The sequence below is a fragment of the Lissotriton helveticus genome, chromosome 3_1 (assembly GCF_964261635.1).
Source record: "Lissotriton helveticus chromosome 3_1, aLisHel1.1, whole genome shotgun sequence".
Taxonomy (NCBI): domain Eukaryota; kingdom Metazoa; phylum Chordata; class Amphibia; order Caudata; family Salamandridae; genus Lissotriton; species Lissotriton helveticus.
In genome coordinates, this window is record NC_136061.1 from 977,119,122 (window position 1) to 977,141,483 (window position 22,362).

The 22,362-nt window shown below is 44.7% G+C and overlaps 1 protein-coding gene across 1 annotated transcript in view; it reads left to right on the forward strand.

The window, feature by feature from the left end:
• The first annotated feature begins 2,123 nt into the window (after positions 1-2,123).
• The window catches only part of LOC144823156 (aryl hydrocarbon receptor-like), a 1,206,974-nt gene continuing 1,186,735 nt past the window's right edge, over positions 2,124-22,362 (forward strand). The window contains exon 1 of the mRNA XM_078681422.1: positions 2,124-3,496. Coding sequence (XP_078537548.1) covers positions 3,456-3,496 — 41 coding nt within the window. The 5' untranslated portion in view covers positions 2,124-3,455. The remainder of the gene's footprint in view (positions 3,497-22,362) is intronic.

Here is a 22,362-nt window from a genome sequence, read left to right on the forward strand (position 1 = left end):
TGCGTCTGTTCGACTACATATATGACATACAATATGTTCCAGGCATAAAGAACGTGGTTGCGGACTTTTTAAGCAGAATGCCACTAGAATCTATAACCAACACTGAGACCAATGAAGTGGATGATTCGTGTGTAGCAAATTTATGGGAGTGTACAAAGGAAATAACGAAGGATAGGTGGCTGATGGAACAGAGTAAAGACAAGGACATTGAAATAGTGATGCAAATGATCAAAGGTCACAGTCCGTTTGAACTCATGCGGGGGCGGACTCCACTCACCAAGGACAATGTGGGCTGGGTTAAGGCTGCTCGCAGAGTACACTTGTCGTCAAAGATAGTGAAGGAGAGGCTAACTCAAGCACAATCCAAGAGCAAGAACATCTACGATAACAGACACGGATGTAAGGATGTGGTAATCAAGACAGGAGATGTTGTCAAGGTGTAGAAGAGCGGACACATAGGCAAGGATCAAGAAAGGTACACCAAACCCCTGACCGTACAAGAGGTGTATTGCAATTCTGCACGTTTAAGCGATGGGAAGGTCTGGCACTTCTCAGCTCTTTCTGCCTACAAACATCCTGTGGATGAGACGGAGGACAATACACCCATTGAATCTACGGAAGAACAACCTGGAGCACGGGAAGGTAGTGTTGCTAGACAATACTTTTCAGACACTGAATCAGACTATGAATGGCCAGCACCTTCAGAAGAGGGGAGTGGAACTTGTATGGATAAGGACACCGTGCCAGAAGACTGTTCAACTGATCAGACCAGACCAGAAGGCGCCAGACGCAAGTTACCTGCTACTCCGGTGTGTGAACCTGCATAATCGATTGACAGGAGCAGGGCAGGAAGACTGTTGGGACCGCCTGCGAAACTTAAGGACCATGTTTGTGGGTAGCGGAGCCTTATGCCCCTTCATGTTTCTCGTTTGGTTCTCATCTCCCTAAAGAGGGAAGATGTGTTGTGTTTGTAATACTTGTGCCCTTCTCTGGACACCGTATCTAGTGTGCGCGTCTGTGTCCCTGCGCGGAGACCATACTGCCAGTGAGGCAGGTGGGCAACTAGAGCCAAATTTCGGTGGGGGGGGGGGGGGGTGAAAATATTTCGGGGGGGGGGCTAATTCTTCCAACCACGGACAAAGTGGCTGTGAGAAGGGGTGACCACACAACAGCAGCCTCATTTACAACTAAATGGTATTTTAAAGACCTGTTAAGTACTCGGGTGCGGCTACAATTAGATGCGAAGCTGTGTCAGCCCGGGCTGACAGGCACGACGGGGGTGTGTGGGGGCGGGGGGTCGAGGGGGCTGGAGCCCTGTGAGATGCGGTGTTGCGCGCATGCAGTGAGGTCATCAGCTGGAACTGTCACATCTGACAGTTACCAGCTGATCACCAAGTGGACTGGAGTTTCGCTCCGATGGTTGTTGGAGCATTCGTGTTGGCTAATTAATAAATGGTGCTTTACTACAGGAACCGTGTCGAAGTTCTTAACACCCACCAAGAAACCAACCTAGCAGGCAGGGCTCATTGCGGGAAAACTATCCTGGGATTTGAACCCGCGCCGCGGCCAGTAGTCGCACACAATGGAAAAGTGAATACATCAAGCCGTTTTGTTTGAGCGAGTCGCGCGCGCCCTCCGCGGGTGATCATGGGTAAAGTGCGCGCGATTACACAGACGCACCTGCTGTCGTCCCTTCACCGCGGCGCTTTATAAACAGATAAACTGAAGGGCGTCGTGGGGGAGTGACAGCCGACAGTCTCGGTGGAGAGACAGGCTGACGAGGGGCATGCTCTCCTCTTATGTAATGTAGTCCATTGCCTTCTTCTACCAGACACTTTCAATGTCTTTCCCTTTTGACATGAGTGGAAAAGTTCCCGGGGAGCGAGACGTTCCAGAAGAGGAGAGCGGCGGTGATGTGTCGAAGTGGTGGGCAAGTGAGGGAAACAGTCTCAGGCATGGTTGGGAAAATACAGGGTGCCTAGGACCAGGTAGGGACAGACGAGAACGGTTAGAGCCACAACATAAAAAAAGGTTGAGATATACATTAAAGGAAAGAAGCAATGATTAAGGGACAAATGAGGTTAACATCGCTGGGACCGACTAAGAGATGGCGTAATGAATGGCCAGAGCTGCCTGCTTTGGAACTGGGTGTGGGGGGATGGGCGGTTAGATTCGAGTCTCGGCGTCGGCTCAGCATCCTGTGATTCTGGGCAAATCACTTAATCTCCCAGTCCCCGTGCCTGCAAAAAATGAATGTGCCCTTGTGTACTGTAACTGGTGCTCGCGTAAAGCGCTTTTTATCTTCGACCTTCGTTCGGGTCGCGTTCACGGTATAAAAAAGTGCAGAAAAAATGAGGGAGGTACGCTCCGCTGGATAGTAGGGGCAAGAGAAGGGGTGGAAGGGAGAGGGTGACAAACAAACGGTGCATTGACAGAGAGAGGAGAAGCAGCGAGTGGGTGAAGAGAGGAGAGGGACGGGGAACAGGGGAGAGACGGGGAGAGGGAAGTGAGAGCGAAAAAGATAAGGAAGGGAGTGAGTGAGTAGGTGGACAGAGAGTGCGCAAGAGAGAGAGGGAATATCAGGACGAGAAGAGTTAGGAGAGGGCGGGGACAAGGTGGAAATGTTCTGTGAGAAGAGGATCAGGGAGAAGGAGCAGAAGGAAAGCGAGGGTGAAACCTAAATGACAGAGAAGGAAGGGGTAAAGGAAACCGGTTCTAAAGGAGGAGCGCAGCAAAACCTTGGGAGCGAGAGGAACAGCAGAAGGGACGCCTGGGGAAGCGGGTTAGATCTGAGAGAGCGAGAGGCGAAGGGGGAGAAGAAATCAGAACAAGCCCCTCGCTGGAGGAAGACAGAAAGAAGATAGGACGAGCGAACAAACTGGGCGAATAAAAGCGCACCCTTAATCTAGGCGTCAAGAGCTGTATACAGTGCTGTGAGGGGGGCTCAGAAGGGGCTGCAGCGGGTGATAGGGAGCTGTATAGGGCTTCAAAAGAACCCAGGGTGCCATAGGCTTTGGGAAAAGGGGGGCGCGTTTGAGATGTCGCCGTGATACCTAGTAGAGCTGTAAAAACACATGTTGCAGTATATAGCGGTGTCAGGTGGAGTGTGTGGGAATTAAGGCGTTAGGCACTCTAGTGGGCAGGAACAGTAAGGGTGTAGGGTGTCCAGGTGAGTTTACGGACTGTTGCACAGTATAGTAATTTCCAGGTGCTCTTCGGTGTCTGGGAATTTTTGCAATCATTTGGGATGTGATGCTGCTCTAGTGAAGTTCAAGTGTTTCAGTGTTAGTGTGCTCCTGTGGGATAGAAGCATTTCATGCAGTCTGGAATTGAGGCTGCAGTGTGTAGGTCTTAATCCTTACAAGGACCCCTTGCCTCCGAGAACCAGATGCACAAGTGACAGCCAGGGTGCGCCCCCAGAGACCGCTCTGCACACCGCTTATGAGAAATTGAAGATGTACGCGGGACGCAAAAGAAGGAAACCTGTGCTGAGGACGTAAGTACCCTGGAGGCGACAAACCCTGCTGTGGCATGCTGCGTGGTGGGGTACAGAGCGGGCACGCTTTTGGTTGATGCACTATTGTGGTTAAGGGTTAAGTGATGTAGGATTCCTTGTAAGCTTTTGATAATGTGACGGGTGGGGGAGGAGAACGTTTGGTTTGATGGTAAAGCATTGGGAATTTGGTGGAGAAGGATGTCTTGTTGCTATGCATAGTGTGATGTAAGATGAATCACTACATTAAGGACATGGGTACAGTAAGGGGAGACTGTTTTGTGGCTAAGTAGAGAGTACCTAGTGCCTTGTATTCATTTAGTATGTACATGGCTAAATGTGGGTGGGATGCCTTATGATTAATGAAATGATGGGGCTGATGCCAAGTGTTGTTATAGTTTAAAGGTGGCCTAGTGTGCCTAGTACTCTTGTGTTTAAGGTTATTGTGGAAAATTGAGTTTTACTGTAGTGGTCAAGTATTGGCAGGATGGAATTTTTGTAACCCTCCGAGTTCAAGACATGCGAGATGAAGGGTCTGGCATACACCTTCGGTTCTCCTGTTTAAGGTTTGTGATAAGAAGTGCCAGACATGCATCCGATTGTGTGCTGGTGGATAGGAATGACCTTGTTAGGGGTTCAGTATGGTGTGAGTGCTGATAAAGATGTGATAGGCTCCAATAGTGCTCAGATATATATGTAAGACTTGTTTCTCGAAGATACTGATTTGATGGTGGGCTGCTGGTGTGTAATTAAAGGTCGTGATTACAGATAAACACACGTGTTGGTGAAAAATACATGTGTGCTTTAATGGAACTCCGGTAAGTTGCTTTCAGTTACTTTTGGCTCAGTGGATACTTGCTATAGATTGGACTATGCATACTAGAGATGCGCTAGTAAACGATGCACTTTTACTGATACTCAATACAGATGTTCTAATCTACCTTGCAGTTTTTCTGTTTTAGAAGGCATTGGGCAAAAAGAGAGCAGCACAGGCCACATATTTGCTGTATTGTGTGAACAAGCCTACTTTATTGAAGACATGTGCACATCAGAACAATAGTCCTAGGTCTTCGCCTTCCAAAAACTAACCCTCACTATACAATTAGTCATCTACGTTCACTTACCCTCACCCCTAATATTCCCATCTCCCTTACATCCGTTCCTTGCAACTGTGTAACTCCTACTTTGTATTTAACTGTTGACGTTTAACTCCCTTAACCTTTAACCTACACCTATTTACATCTAACTATCTATGCATCCTAAATCGTTTTGTTGTTTTACCTTATTTAGATTTTTCATAGTGCCATACATGGAAATTCAAATTTTCACAGCAAGAGGATATAGATAATAAGTGAAAATAAAAACAAAAAGGAAATAGTGTCCTGTGTTACATAGTATTGACATCCAATGAGATATAGAGATAATAAGAGAGAAAAGACTGGACAATATGCATCACCTTAAAAATGTGCTAGAGTTCATAGTAGCAGCACTTCTCTAGTTTACTTCATGTGTTAGCTCATTCAGTATTATGTGTGCATGAGGGAAGGTGTCCATGGGTATTACGCATCTCTAGAAGAGTCAAGCGTGAGTAGGCATTCCCTCAGTGACTGCCTGATATCTCGAGGTCTAGCGATGGGTGGCTGAAGAGAAGCATAGAGCTCGCTGTTGGTATCACAATGTATTAGGATTTGAATCCATGCCCCTGTGGTAGGTGGGTGTTTGTTTCCCCAGTGAATAGTTGCTTCCCTTTTGGCAAGGATTAGGGCGATTGCTACAAAGTGGCGTAGTGATTTAGGAAGGTTATGTACATAGCCTAGGAGGGCTAGGAAAGGGGAGGGTTCAATGGCAGTGTGTGTCATGAGAGTGATCTCGGCAATGAATCCTCTCCAGTATGATGCAATCCTATCACAAGTCCATGTCATGTGGGCATAGTCCGCTGGCGATGTCCGGCATTTTGGGCAATAAGATGATCAAGTTGGGTCTATGCGTGATAGTTTAGCCAGTGTAACGTACGCTCGTTGCAGGAATTTATAGTGTACCATCTTGTGGCGGTGAATGAAGGATATTAAGTGTGTCTGTGTGCAACAAGCATGAAGTATCCTAAATCTTAACTTTGAATTTGTCGCTTCCTCCCGGTGTAAATTTTTTGCCACCTCCCCATTTTGTCCGGATTCACCTCTGTTCACAGCAACACAAAAAGAAACACAAAAAGATGATGGATGGAATACTGAACATTGTCAAACATTCACCCCAGCCACAGATCTGGGTTGAATCCATTGTTCTTTTTGCTCACCATGCAACCCCAGTTTGCACCCAGTCTCATGCAAATCAGTCTTGACCCTGCACCCCATGGGAACAGTCCTTCCCGAACTTCCAAGCCAGGTCCTCCCTGGACTTAAAACTATCATCCTGGGACTGGTTTTAGGGTATCACCCCTCATCAACCAGGTTAACTTGAATCCAGTGCTCAGTGAGCACAGGACCCATATCTGGGCAACTATAGCAACAAAAAGGGATGGACAGAATGCTGAACAATGTCAAACATTCACCCCATTTGCATATGGCTGAGTCCAACCTGGGGAGGCATAGTGAGCAAAAGAACAATGCATTCAATCCAGATGTCTTGACTGGGGATGAGTGGTTGGAAAGTTTCAGAACTCCGTCCTTCATCTTGTTGTGTCACCTCTGTTCACAATCATAACCTTAACTTGTAACCATGTCAAAGTAACTGCCAACCGCCTTGCACCTGCTCCAAGCGACAACCATATACAAGCACCCCCATGTATCCAATGAATGCAAATGAGTTGGGATTCACAATCACCTGACCTAGATATGTTAGGGCAGGCAAGTGGAAAAAAGCTTTACTGATAACCACACATCTCTGTTGATTTTACACCTGGCCTTCTCAGTGGCAGAGGGCTTCGAGGCCCCCCTCCACTGCTTCCTCGGGATGAATTATGTCCACTGGACGAAGCATCTGGACCACTGCCACCTGATTTCCATGATATCCATCTTCATTTCCATTAACAAAGCCAGTCCTTTACATACCACCAAGTCATTTTCCCCTTAGTGTAGTACTAATACATCCAGGCATCTATGCCACTTCAATGACTCATTTTAATATTGCAACAGCTCTCGCTATCTCATACCACCTTTCCTGTGTAAGGTCATTTAAAACAAACTGTCATCGAGCCTGAGATTCACATCATGACCTTTCTGGATTTCATGTCTGTCGGCCCATTTTAATAATTACTTGTCCTATGATCCTAATAGGCAATTCAACTGCTTCTGGCCCAGCAACGGTATCTTAAATGAACACATGTCAGAGAAAACCATATAGACATCAGCTTCAACACCCCATTTTTCTCAGCCGAATATACTGACGGAAGCACTCCAATGATCACTGTCCAAACTGCATGATCCAGCCCGTACACCAACCTTGCCGGGCGACCTCTGTGCTCACCCCATTCCTGGTCCTTGGGTAGTGCCAGCACCTTCCGCGTAACCCACAGCAACTGAAAAGGGGTCACCTTCTGTCCATTATTGTGACAAAAAAGTTCCTTGATTTGCACCACTAATCACCTTCAGCTTAGCGCCCCACTGTGCTGGGCACATGTCTGTAAGACCACTGTCTTTCCCTTGGATCATTGATCTGGCTTAGATTGACGCAATCCAATACTGCCCCACTCACACCTCACACATCTGCCCTGTTCAATCCCAGTACTCCTTTCCTCTCCATCAGCTTAGACACCCTAAGTGCCCCAAAGAACATCCATGACATCAACGTTGAAAACAAAACTGTCTCCCCTAATATTTTGCTGAAAAAATTCCTAGATATTGGCCTCTTTACCCACAACCTATGGCCTCTTTCTCTCGCCCATCCTTCCGGAATCCTTAGCCCCAGTTCCCTGCCAATGGCACATAGAACCAAAACAGCTTGCCCATAAAGGAAATCCCTGTCAGCTTCCCTGTAATTGTGATTCGAGATAAACCCTTTTCAATCAGAGCTAGAATGAACTGAACCACAGCTTCCTCTCTGCCCCAAACCTCTGACCTCTGTCAGGCCTCCTTCTGGCCCCACTGGATAGAAAGTCCTGCTAAGCCTGCATACAGATTTTCTGGTGGATTCTGTCAAATACCCTACCCCCAACTGAAGCATCCTTTCTCGCCTACTATGGTCCACATGTGCACCTGTACGTGTCTTGACCTTGTCCGGACCAAGGCCAGCCCATGGAACCTCTCCCACTGCTAAGGAGACAAAGCATCTGCATTGTCATTGTCCCCTCCTGGCACATATCTTACTTTGAATGTTACATCAAGTCTTAAACAGCCCATGACGAACATGCACAGCAGCTTAAGCACCTGTGTATCCCGTGCAGACTGTTTGTTAACCACATGTACCACAGCCACATTGTTGATTCTAAACAACATCTTCTTGTGAGCCAGATCCTGCCTCCAGAGTGTCGCTGCTACCACCATAGGGAAAAATTCTAGAAAAGCAATGCTCCTGCCCCCATGCTTCCACTTCTCCAGACACTCCTCTGCACACCACCTGCCCTCCCAGGACAACCCAAAACCAATGCCCCAGTGGCATCAGAATATATCTGCACATCCCATGCACAACCTTTTAGGGCCATCATTGATATGATGTTGAAATCCTCTAGAAACTTGCCCCACATACGTAGACCTCTTTTGTGCCCGCAGACGATCACATGTGGTGGTGAGCAGCAAGAGGTCAGCTAAAGACATGCTCATTATCCTGCGAAAGGTCCTCTTCATCCTCACTACCCCACAGGCAAAGTTCATGTGTCCTAGCAGAACCTGTACATCCTTGACAGTTTCCTTGGGCTTCACCAGCATACTGTCTTGCAACCTTTGCATATGCAGCTTCTTGTCTACCAGGAGACACGCCTCCATAGATACTAAATCCAGTACAATACTATTAAATGACATATCTATGCTTGGCTCTTCTGTCTTTTCTGGAGCCAGCGGCACTCCTAGTTCACCCACGAGCTCATGAAAATATGTCAGCTGCTGTTGACAGTCTGTTGAGCCGTGTTGGCCCACCAGGAAAAAATCATCAAGGCAATCCGCCACCACCCCTTCCCATCTGCCATGTGACTAGCCACTATAGAAATGAGCTGAAAAACTCAAAAAGGGCGCAAGAGAAGGAACACCCTAAGGGTAAAGCTTTGTCAACGCACACTTGCCAGTCAAACTGTATTTCCAACAATTGAAAGTCCTCCTGATGTATCAGCAACAGCCTGAAAGCCAACTTATTATCTCACTTTGCCATCTGGGCCACTTTCCCCACCTGTTCCACCAAAGCCCTGGCCCTGCCCACCAAGGAACAGGATCCCAAATTGACCTCGTCTGATATGAAATCATTGACCGAAGTCCCTTCTGACCAAGACTAGAGCTGTATGAGGCGAAACAAACCCTTCTTTTTTTGCACTACCCCGATGGCTGATATGATCGAATCTAGCATTTCCCATGTATTAAATGGCCCTGCCATTCGGCCCTCCTGGACATCCTTCAGTAGTTTCCCCTGCACCACCGGTTTATGTGTCTGTGCTGACCTTAAATTTCCCCTCAACCTATGTCACCTCGGTCCATAGTACCACAGTCTGAAACCCTCTCAAAATCCGTGGCTCACCAATTTTGCACCCTCCCTGTCGGGGTAGTGGGACAACCAAATATCCAAACAGTGTACATCAATTGGTGTCTGAGACCTTCCCCATGTTCTCATGTGCCCCACGCCCTCCCCTGCCACCTGCTGCCTTGATTCCCTTGCTGCCCACTGTAACTGCTGTTGTGTTGGTTCCATCGACCTGTCTCCTGTCCCTGTCCACTGGCCCAGCCCAAAGCACTGCATGAGTGGGTTTCTGTCTACGCATTTGGAGCACTCGTGTCAGAATTTACAATATTCTCTTGTGCAGAGGCCAGTGTCAAAATCCCAACATGTCCCCAACATTCCACCCTTGATCTTAGCCCCTCCCCCCTCCCTGGCTGGGGCAGGTTAGAACAGGTCAGTACACAAAAGAAGGCCACTTTCTGTAAATGTGGTCTTTGCGAACTTGACTGAACCCATTGTCTGCTGACAATTGTCTGCAGACATTGTCTGCTGACAATTGTCTGTTGACATTGTCCGGGTCCATACCAATCTCTACCTATTTTTCCTCCGGTTCCGACGCTAAGCATGCATGGAATTTCTCATTCTAATATGACCAAGTCTAAAACCCATACGTGATCTGCTGCACTCTTCTGATCACATTCATATATTTAAATAATGACACACACCTTTCTGGGTATTTTTCGCAATATACACTAGCAAAAAATTAGGAAAGCCTCAGTCCAATTCTCTATTGTTGTCGGGACTTTAGGCCATTTTGACAATTCAGATTCTTCTTCTTTTGACCCTTCTTTCACCCTGAGCTCTCGATGTAGAAGTTTCAAGATTTCGATATACTCTCCGTTCCATATCCTCTCCTTGGTTGCCATCTTTAAGTGGGCCACCAGGGGCTTCATCAACCCCATATAGAGCAATTTTTAATTTTGAGTTCTTTACTTTCTTGTGCTGCATCCTCTTGTGCCCCCGTCTGGTCCCGCCCGTCTGCCCATTCTCCTTTTCCCTCTTGCTGGGCTTGCTCCCCTTTTGCCCTTGTGTCTGAAATGTGCATCCCACTACTCCCTCAGCCTGTACCTGACCGACCCCAGTCTTCTTGATGGCTGACTGTGCTTCAGTACCCACCCCTGCATATATAACATACAAACCTTTCCTTAACCGTACTTCTCCACTGCCCCATCTCCCCCAGCAACCCCCCCATAGACACCTTCTGAGTGTCACGTTCCTGTGCTCCAGAGCATCCATTGGCCTTACCTGGCATCAAGGTCGGCCTCTGCTCCAGATCAAGCTGCCTAACCTGTCATGAAGGGGCTCCAACCACAGCTGCCTGGGAACGAGATCCCCAATCTTCCCAGCGACCCTGCAACATACTAGGAACAACCATCATTTTGGAACGCCCCATGCATGCACAGCTTTCCCACCACCTCTGTTTCTCTTCCACAGACACCCCATCATCCACTCTTTCACCTTCTTCCATATCGCCATTCATCATAATCTAGCTGTGTAGGATCATTCACCATGTGCCTCGACCCTGGGGATACCGCAATCTGTGCCTCCGTACTGCATTCCGATTTTTTGCCAACCTTTCAGCACCTTCCGCATTACGCCAGAGGGCCGTAGTATGCCTTCCTGTCCTTGACCCCCATCCTCTGTCGCTCTGCCATGCATCCATCCATCACGGAGACCGTAGTGAGCCATCCAGGTTATTCGACTGCCGAGGCTACCTCAGATCTTCATGTGGCAGCTGTGTAGCCATCTACGGTGGCATCCGGATGGCCACACTAGACTCTGCCATCTCTTCACCTCAGGGTCTCTGAGACGCGTATGACTGATCGGGGTTTTAATGCCTGCTGCATTGATGATCCTGCAATAGAAAGGGGAGGTCCAGCACACCGGGATTAGGGTCCCTGCCTGCATGCTCTTTCCCCTGTAAATTGGGGAAGAGGACGTCCCCATTTTTGTATCCTGCTTCTGCAGGTGATATCTACTATAAAACATGAAGACATTATGAGTTAAGCTAATTTCTAACAGTTCTAACAGCATGTTTGAGTATTCGCTATAGCTCGGAGACCTTGCTCTCAAGAAATACATCCTGTAAGGCCATAAATATGTTGGCTTGATGTGTATAGTGAGGTCACATCTGTTGTTGCTATCAAAAAGTTTTCCTTCCATGGAATTCATTGAATCTTGTTTAGAAAGTCCTTAGAGTCTCTTAGCTATTATGGTAATGCTGACACATATTGGAATAAGAATTTGCCAATAAACCTCGAGTTGTTCTCCAGTAGCGACCCTATTGAACGTACAATAGGGCGAACAGATGGGGTTTTAAAGTTTTTGTGTACTTTCTGTAGAAAACAAATGTTTGGAATAACTGGTTGTTCAGTTTTCAAGTATTTATATTCGTCAGGGTCAGTTAGAGCCACATTGAGCCATTCCAGTAGCTTTTGGTGGTATTCCATTGTCATTTTCTTCATTGGATTCTCGTTTAGCTTCATATAGTGTTGTTTATTTTTCAGTTGTTTTCTGCTTCCAACATGTATTTTGCTTGAGCTTGAATTACTATATTTCCTCCCTTGTCAGAGGCGTTAATCACTATTTGCTGATCTTCATTTAACTCTAATATGGCTTTTCATTCCCCATAGGTTAAGTTCTGTCTTTTCTTAAAAAATTTCTTATGAGCTAAACGATTGTAGTCTTCTATTACTACTTCTTGAAATAGGTCAGTCTCCTGAGTACCCTTGCAGCAAATCTGAGAAGATTGAATGATTGAGTGAATCTTGTTTCCAGCAGGCATTTGTGGGCAGAATTGTGATTGAGATTTGCACCCACTGTTCCCTGATTTCGATGTTGTTGTTCCCATGTCCTAACATAAATGTGTATCTGCTATATTTTGTGGTGACTCTCCTCTTTCCAGTCCCTCCGATTCTTTTTCTAATTCTGCCAGTGCTTTCAAGTTAAGATCTTTCACTGTAGTTACAGATTCCTTTATATTCTCTATCTCATATATACGTGCCTTCTTCGGTGTTGGCGTGGGATGGAGTATATATATATATATATATATATATATATATACCATAGTACCAGCATAAATCATATTACCTAAGCACCTGATACCTTTATCCGCCCACGTCCTCATCTTACTATCCCAAAATATAGGAGGTAGTAATTCTGTTGAATCACATGGTGTATAGAGATTAATGCGATTAAGAGGAATTAATTTACAAACCGCCATCCAGCCTTTAAATGCAGCTAATATAGTCTTGAATCTTGTTCTTTTATAATAACTTGGCTCAAGAAAACGTAGCAGCATTTGTCGAGATTGGCAACCTAATAGCATTGAATAAATGTTAGGGCTATCATATACTCACCCCCACAAATCAAAAATTTCATGTTCTGCAGGAGGCAGGTTAGATAATAAAGAACAAAATTCAGGACTCCCCAACCACCTTTTGAGAGCGGCAATGTCATGAATTTGGACGCTCGACGAGGGGATTTCCAAATCCATAGAAATCTATCGGTTATAGATTGAAGCTTCATTAATTGTGGACGTGGCAACTCAAGAGGTACAGTCCGGAAATAACACAGTACCCTGGGTAAAATACACATTTTTAAAACATTTCGCCGCCCCACTAGCGTTAAATGTACACATTCAAACCTCTCCAACTGGCGCTTAACTGACTGTAAGATATCAGTCCAATTCACAGTGACTAATTCTAGGAGCGACATCCTAATTTTGATTCCGAGATACTTTGCTTCAGTAGTAACACGCCTGTCATTAGGACATAGCCCATTAGTACAAACGACCTGGGTTTTAGCAATATTCAATTTGTACCCAGAAACTTTACCAAATTCTCGTGTTATATTTTCAATTTTCCCCAATGCTTGTTCCGGGTCAGATGTCACAACCGCAATATCATCAGCGTAAGCTAAGACACGCACGAAATTGTCCCCAATAGCCATAGATTGTATACCCTGGGAACTTTCTAGCATCTGCAGCAATGGTTCAATGTAGACAGCAAATAATAGCGGCGAACATGGGCATCCCTGCCGTGTACCCCGAGTGATATAAACAAATGCTGACTCCTGTCCCATCACACAGATCTTGGCCCATGGTTGTTTATACATAATTTGCAGGGTTAGCAAAAATCCGGGTCCAAACCCCATTTTACCCATTATAGCCCATAGGAATGCCCACACCACCCGATCAAATGCTTTTTCAGCATCTAAAAACACCAATCCAACATTTTGGTGGAATACAGCAGCATAGTCTAAAACAGCAATCACCCGATGTAGATGGTTAACAGTACTGCGACCGGGAAGGAAGCCATGCTGTTGATTGGACACTAATAGTGGTACAACTTGAACTCAACGGCTAGCGCGGATTTTAGAGTATATTTTGGCATCTACATTTATTAATGAAATGGGTCGATATGACCCCGGGAGATATTAGGGCTTATCCTTTTTTTTAAATACTGCTATGTTTGCATCGTCCCACGACGGAGGGGGAGCTCCAGCTGGAGCGGCAAGAAAAGTGGCCAGCATATCATCTTTAATAATGACAAATAGCAAGCGGTAAATCTCTAACGGCAGTTTATCTGGACCAGCAGCTTTCCCAAGCGCTAGGTCTTTAAATGCACTTTCAAGTTCTAGCATAGTTATAGGAGCTTCTAACTCTTCTCTAACACCAGGTTCAATCACCGATAAGTCAAATCTAGCCACAAATTGGTCGATCTGATTGGGATATAGATATTCTTGAGTATATAATGAAGTATAATATTGTTGAAAAACCTGTAGTATACTATCCATTGTCCCAACCAAGTGACCCTGATCGTTCTCTAAAGTTTCGATACGCTGTATTGTCTGACTCCCCCGAAGCCTTTGCGCAAGACTTCTACCGACCGATTCACCATATTCATATCGCTCAGCGCGATGGATTTTATACTGGATTGCAATATCATGACTCCAAACCCCATTGATCTTAGCCTTAGCGCACGCGACCTTATTCTGTGCCAATTCACTATCTTGATGTGCTCCTATGGCCAAAACAAGTTCATATTCAGCGTTTTTCAATTCAACCAACAATTTGTCCATCTCAGCTTTTTTCTTACGCTGTTGAGACCACCCAAAGCTATATGTTTCACCCCGCAAGCCAGCCTTAAAACTGTCCCATACCATCGCCTGAGACGCTGTACCTCTATTGAATTCTAAAAACTGCTTGGCCTAGTCTTGGATATGACATGCAAATTCTTCATCAAATATAAGCTTCTTATTGAATGAAAATGCCCACTGTACCTGCTGGATATTAAAAAGCGGCAGATCGATAACCACAGGGCCATGATCTGACGTAATCCGTGCCATTACCTGCATACGAGCACCCATGGTGAATGATCTAGGCAAAAAAATATAATCTAGTCGAACGAACTTCCTATGTGGGGAGGAAAAAAAGTATAACCGGGATCAGCCGGGTTAACCAATGGCCACCCATCAACCAGACCATGTTGAAGCAATACTTGCCGCAGTGCTCTAAAAACATGTGGTTTGCGGCCAGTATATCTACTAAAATGGGGATCCCAGGTAGAGGCCTCACCATGAATATTAAAATCCCCTAGCAAAAATAAAGGAGTACCCCACATCGCCAGCTCTACATTCAGAAAATCAAGAACCTCGTTTTCATCCTGATTCGACCCATATACGGTACAAACTGTAGTCGTGACCCCCCCAACGATACACTCAACAATTGCCCAGCGACCTAGGCTATCGGCTTTAATTTTACCCGTGGTACCTATCGTTTGACGTCCCAAAATTGCCACCCCCCTATTCATAGTGGCCTGTCGAGAGGTAACAAATACCGTATACCCCAGTTCGTTCAAAATCTTCCGATTACCCCATGGCACATGAGTTTCCTGAAGACATATGATGTCCGGGTTAATTAACCGCACTTCCTGCCGCACCCGTCTACGCTTAAGAACATTATTCAGACCACATACATTGAATTAACATATCCGCAGCATATTACTCGCCATTTATCCAAAAATTAAGACACAGGTCAACATTAATCATGAAGACTGAAATATAATATAAGCTTGCTCGAACATCCTTGTAGCATTTGCTATGAACTGACATTTTTCCTTTTATACCCTTAACCCAAAAACTACCCACCCCTATACCCCATGAAGCCACCCCAGAGCCCCCTACCCTCCCCACGCTTCCCTCCCCCCCACAAGTGACCCTCCCCAACAACAGAGGCAATGGGGCCTATCACCCTTGCGATGAGTGTGAGAGAGTCTCAGTGCTCAGGTAACCCGTACAAGATCAATAAAAGAAAAATAGAAAACAGAAATGGGAAAAGCTTCACAGTGATCAACAGTAATTCAGCATTCCCCATATAAACACTGTATGATTTGATCAACCCAAAGAATCGAGGTATTCCTTAGCTAAAGATTCAGAAGTGAAAAAACGATTCTGCCCTTTATGCACTGTTTTTAAAGTAGCTGGTTGTAAAAGAAAAGCCTGTAAACCCTTAGCTTGAAATGGAGCGATTAGTTGGCAAAGCCGCCAGCGGTTCTCTACGGAGCGTGGCAGTAATCAGGGCAAACAAAAAATGTAGTTCCTTTCCCAGATCTCTTTTTCTCAGGTCTAGCTAAGTCATACAGTGTTTGCCTTGCCCAAAAATTATTTAAAGACATCAATATGGCACGTGGATGTTGTACGGCTTGCCCAGTCCGAGCCGGTCATTGACGAAACGGGAATCGGTGTGCCCGCTGAATTTCCTGGGCCCAATTCCAGTCTTTCACCTCGGGAAGTGCTTCTTCAAGTAGCTCAACTACGAACTTCCGCGTGTCCTGACCCTCAACACCTTCCGGGATTCCAAGAACCCGCAAATTGTTGCGGCGTAATCGATTCTCCATATCGACAAGCTTTCCATGTACATTTTCCTTCTGTGCATGAATCTCTGCAATTTCAACCTTATGGCTTGCCACCTGATCCTCCAATGACGAGATACGACCTTCCGCTTCTACCATTCTGTCTGTAAAGTCATTACAAGACTTTGCCAAGCGTCGAACCGTATTTTGGAGCTTACGACAGGCAGTATGAGTTTTTAAGTGCTCAGCCCTAGCCTAGTTGTTTTTAAAGTGTTATTTATATTTTTGAAGACGTAAATGTTTTATTCTGTGCATTTATGGTCAAACTATGACCGAATAAAGATGAGTTTGATTTGATTTGAGATGTCATGAGTGATGTCACTGACCATGTAATATGTGATGTCATAACCAATGCATTGTGGGGGTGTAAGTTATAGTTGGCTTTGGTAACTATAACTGCTGAATTTCAATAGTTTTGTGAGTGTAGAATCTGAAATCAACTATAATATCCCTGTAACCTTTGGCTTTTTCAGTGAATTTCTAAGTTTTTAAAATTCTATTTCCTAACTATAACATTCCTGTAACCTTTGTTTTTTTCAGTGAATGTCACAGTTCAAAAAAAATATAAAGTTTACTACAATTTCACGTATACTTTCAATTTAGTAATGTACATTTTTACAAGTTTATAAATACATTTTATTTACACATTTATTGTTACAAATTTTAAAACTAACAATTAACAAATGAACGTAACATAACTTATTAAACATTTTTCCACATACAAAATACAAAGTCTTTCTCTGTTTTCTAATCATTTGATGGATTCCTGGATCAGCTGCTATGCCACCACGAATGTGTCCACCCATCCACATTGAAAACCATACGCTAAGTCTGTAATTTCGGTTTTACATCTCTCTGGAGACAGCCTTGGTAGCACAGCTCCATCATATTATAGCCTTCTCATCAAAAGAAGAAAGTTTCCAAGTTAAGCTCTCTTCTGCTGAAGATAGAAGAGAACAAAAAGAGGAGGACGAAGAAGAAGGCTTTGCACCTCCAAAGAATTCCAAAATTGCTACACATTTTCATTCAGCTTATATACACTCACAGTTTTTTAAATATACGTTTTTATAGTACAACCTAATTAACATACCTGTAAAATCTCTTTGCTGCTGACCAACTTTTATTGTAATATCTGCTAACAAATATTTTTCACTGCCAATCTCAAACCAAAACTATGGCAATCCTCCTCCACTCTCAGTAGAAAAGCACCTAAAATGGCTACCCTTCCCCATGTGCTCTTATCCATTCTCTTGTACTTAGCAATTCACAGACTTCCTTTAACCTATTATTTTTGCTATACCACTCCTAAATGACCACTGTTTTCTAACCCTTTCTATGTCTTCTGTAAAGCAGCTGAATTTGGTAGGTTTTTCACAGATTCGCTGATCCACCGCGGCTCTCAGCGCCCTCATGTGTATATCTGCAGTGGATCTCTGGATCCATGCGAAAGCCCTTAAAAGCATTCCACAATCGGCTGGTAATGCTTTTAATTTATGATTCATTTTGTAAAATATTGTCAATTAAAAGACATATACTCCCTACTGAGTAATTTATGTACACCAGTCTGGTTTACAGTTTCACACTGCAGTCTCTTTTGTTCCCTTACCCCCCACATTCTTTTACCTGCATTTCCACAGCAACCATGTTTCCAACAGTCTTCCTACCAGTAGGTGAAAAGTTCACAAGACTTTCTCTAAACAGCATGCTAGCTTCTCATTAATTGTAGCAAGTGTGGTTGAGTGTTAGCAATTCCAAGCATATCTTAAACAACATCACTTTTCTTTTTTCTAAAGCAAATCACTGAGGTAGTTACTACCTAATTTTAGTTCCCTGCACATCTTCACCATCTAATCAAATAAGTTCTTTTATATTTTATCTGCTGCCCTCCATTTTAGCTGCCTTTCATCTTCAAAACAACCTCATTCTGCTGCAGCCTTTTCCTGTGGGCTACTTCTGCTTGTCCCCAAAATGGTCAGAGTCTGGTTAGTGGCCCATAGGTTTGTGTTGTGGGCCAGAGAGAGTGCAAGAAAGAGTGGCATTGAGACGGGCCTAGGTTTATTTAATACAGATATTACTTGGGTTGCCCAGAGAGGGTTAAATTGGCATCAATTGCTGCCTTTGGTTGAAAGCATTGCGGATTGCAATTGTGCCAGACCTCATGATTGTGCACTTTGGTGGCAATGGCCTAGGCGCAATTACTGGGGTAGAACTGGAAATCCTAATGAAGGATACATTTGGTAAATTAATGACAGGTTTCCCACATACTGCATTTGTGTTCTCCAACATTTGTCAAAGACAAATGTGGCAGTCGTCAACCCAATTTTGTCCACAGACCGAGAAAACCAGGACACATGTCAATAAAGCTGTTTCTGCATTTCTCAGAGACCACAACACAGGCTCTATATACCATAACAACTTGCACTACAAAATGGACAAAATATATCAAAAAGACTGAGTTCATTTTACCGACCCAGGCGACAGGGTGTCTCTCAATGACTTAAAAGACTACATCCCATTCTATGTGTACTGATCATGTACACGCCATAAACACAAAGGCTCTTTTCAGAGCCAACCCTTTTCCCAAACACTGTTATTTTTATTCTCAAATTCTTTTTTTCTAAAGCATCACTTGGATCTGCGAATCCGCCACGAATCCTAGGCCGAATAAGGGGTCTGCAAGCTATGTTGCAGGCAGATCCATTGCATCCATTCCCAACCAAACGCATACATTCAATAAAAAACAACAACATATTTTATACAGTGGGTGTGTGAGAGGCTGCATGGGTGTGTGAGGGGTTGTGTGAGTGTGTGTGTGAGTGACTGTGTGGGTCTGTGGTGGGTATGTAAGTGGTTCTCTGAATCTTTGAGCGGATATATCAGTGACTATGAGAGGGTGCGTGAGTGGATGTATGTATGTGTGACTCAGTGTGTGAGTGTCTGTATGGGTGTGTGAGTGGTTTTCTGGGTTCTGAGTGGGTGTGTGAGTGGTTGTGTGGGTGTGTAAGTGGACGTGAGAGTGTTTGATGGTGGGTGCATGACTGGGTGTGTAAGTGGCTGTGTGGGTCTCTGAGTGACTGTGTGAGTTTTTTGCTGTATGGGTGTGTTAGTGATTCTTTGGGTCTGTGAATGGATGTATCTGTGACTGAATGAGAATATGAGAGGATGTGTGAGTGACTGTATGGCTATGTGAGTGGGTGTATGGATGTGTGTAGTAGGTGTGTGAGTAGTTTTTTGGGTGTGTAAGAGAGCGTATGAGTGGGTCTCTCAGTGGGTGCATGTGTTTTTTAATTAGGTTCTGGATACACATGGGGGACCACGCTGAGCACCGCAGTGGATCTGCGGATCCTTGGGTGCCCCCCCAAAAATGTTTTTGGACAATTTCTTGCCCATGAGGGGTCCCTCACAGACCCCTCCATCAGTCCCATGTAGTCAAAATTAGGGGTGGGTGGAATTTGCGTAGTCGCGCTACGCAAAGTTCTGCGAAACGGTAAAAAATCTCTGCGAACACGCGGAATTGCTTGCTCATGATAAGAATTTTTGGGCAATTTCGCGTTCTCCACAGAACGCAAAATTACCCAAATTCTGCAAAACGGAATTTACCGCCCAGGCCTATTCAAGATACCTCTTTCTTAACCCTTATAACCTATTTGTAAGTTGTTCCGGCTGTCCCCCTGGGAACTGTGTCCCGACACACAAAATGGCAGCCACAGCTTTTCTTTCAGGTTTAAGTCAGCCAATCATGACATTGCTGTTGGAGAGTGGATCCGCGGATGCTCCACGTATCTAGATATACATAGTTTTGTTTTTCTTTATTAACTCCAAACCTACTGAACATATTTACACTAAACTACAAAAAGCACTCTTTCTCGACCAAGGTCTAACTTTCTATCAAATTTGGTGTATTTCTATTCATTGGTTCGGGCTGTAGTCGTGTCTAAAACCTCTTTGGGAAATTGCATGAAGAAAAAGCTTTTTGGTACCTCCCCTTTTTTTCGGCCACCGCTTGACGGATCATACTGAAACATTACGGACTACTGCTGACATGAGTGGTAGACTAGTTTTGAAAATCTTTTGAAGATTCGTCAAACAGCACCAAACTTATTAGCAAAAAATCACGCTCAGTCTATGGAAACTAGGTTCTATCTATAACCACCTACTGGCAATCGCCAGTAGGTAATTTATATGTATATATATATATATATATATATATATATATATATATATATATATATATATATATTTTAGCACGAAGAAAACAGAGGCAGCTGAGCACCTTTCAATTCAGGACTGCATCGTGCGCTGAGTTCTTTCGACCACTGAAAAGCAAGGCAGTCATCTACCAGGTAAAGCGCTTTGACCCACTGGGGAGAACACTATGTACATTATTGAAGAAATGAACATTGCACCCACTTGGGAGGTATAAACTACATGTACCAGAAGGCACAGTGCATGCCACGCCCTAAAGGGCAGGTGCTTAAAGTAGCGAAAAAGTGAAGCGATGTTTTAATTTCCGGTCCATTGCCACTGAAGAAAGGTCTTTGAAACCTGAAACGCGTCTGGCAGATGAATATGAAAAGCCTGAACCTGACATTTTAACTGCTGGCAAGTGCTCGAATGCAAATAAAAAACCTATTTGAAGCTACCTGCGGTCTTCTCTTATGTGCTTCCTGAACTGTGTGGATATATATATATATATATATATATATATATATATATATATATATATATGTATATATATAAGTATCAAGTAGAAACTAATCTCCAGCCTCACGACAGATCGATTCAATTAAGGAAGACGCACTCACTCGTATTTTCAGGAGTTTTAAGACGGCTTTATTTTAAAAACGTTGCCATACCCGATGCCTTTTCGCCTTGCCCTCTAGGCTTGTTCACGGGATACTGCACTCTACGAACTGACATCTTTTATTTCTAATTGCAACCATTTACTTCCTGTTTTCAAGTATAGTGCAGTATGGTGACTGTGGTTCACTTCTACAAAAAACTTAAAACCATGTAAGTTATAAATGAAAAGACATTTAAAGTGCATGTGTTACTTGAGTGAATTAATAAAACAAATTATATAACTGGCCATAAATGCTTTGTGTCCTTTTTGTAATTATATACATTCCGTTCATGCTCTCTGGTGAGCGTTCATAGTGTTTATTCACAATTCACAAGTGTCTCAATTTACTTGCTTTCAAAACCGCATGGGTCCTTTTAACTTTAAGTTACATAATTTTTCCATAAGATGATTTTTCTTTCTTCTTTTTCTTCTCTTTTCCTCTCTGGTGAGCATTTCCTTATTTCATTCTGGTATGACTGTTCAGAGTATGTTTCTTTTGTTCAGTTATAGGTTTACATAAAGTTCCTCATTTTGAGTTAAACCTCTGGGGTCAAGAGATCTGAATGTTACAATGTGACGGGATTCTTTTTGTCTCAGAGTCCTTACTCGCTCCTCTCTCAGATTGTGTGATTTCATCCAGGGCACAGTATTTTAATGACTCCCATTTTCCTTCATGATATTTCTCCATATGCTTTGCAATAGCGTTTGACCGATCTTTATGTATGGTGGCTCGAACATGTTCCAGGATCCTCTTTTTCACTTCAATGATGGTACTCCCTATTTAGCGTGTTTTGCAAGGACACTCTGCCAAGTATACTACATGGGTGCTTTTGCATGTCAGATGTTGTCTGATTTTCCATCTTTTTCTCCTGTTGATGTCAACCTCTTTTGTTGGTGATGCAATTTTGCACACTTTACATTGTTTACAGGACCAAACGCCTTCCCTTTGAAGCCAAGTTATTGGCTCGCCTGGAGCAGGCTCAGCGACCGCTGAGCCTGCTCCAGGCGAGGTCGCCCCCACCCACCGCTGCTCCTGCCCGCTGATTACCAGTGCGCTGCCTGCTGCCTGCTGACTGCGTTGCCTTCTGTGTTTCCCCCTCCCCCTCCTGCTGCCTCCGTTTTTTTCCGCCTGTATCCCCTATGCCTGTTGGTTTTCTGTTGGTTTTCTGCCTCCTGTATTCACCTTCCCCTTTTGCCTTCTGTACCCCTATTTCCCCCCTTCTGCTGCTCTCCCCCTACCTTTTAGCTCGCCTCTCCAGCCGCCGGACGACCCAGCCGCCGCTGAGCCGCCCTCGGCCCTCCTTCCCGCCACTGACCTCCAGCCGACTCCCCCCCCTGCCCACTGGCCGCCCCGCTCCCGCCACCTAGCTGACCCGCCCTCCCGGCGCATTACTTAAGGGGTCAGAGTGCAGGGGTAGGGAGCGACCGCTGAGCCTGCTCCAGGCGAGGTCGCCCCCACCCACCGCTGCTCCTGCCCG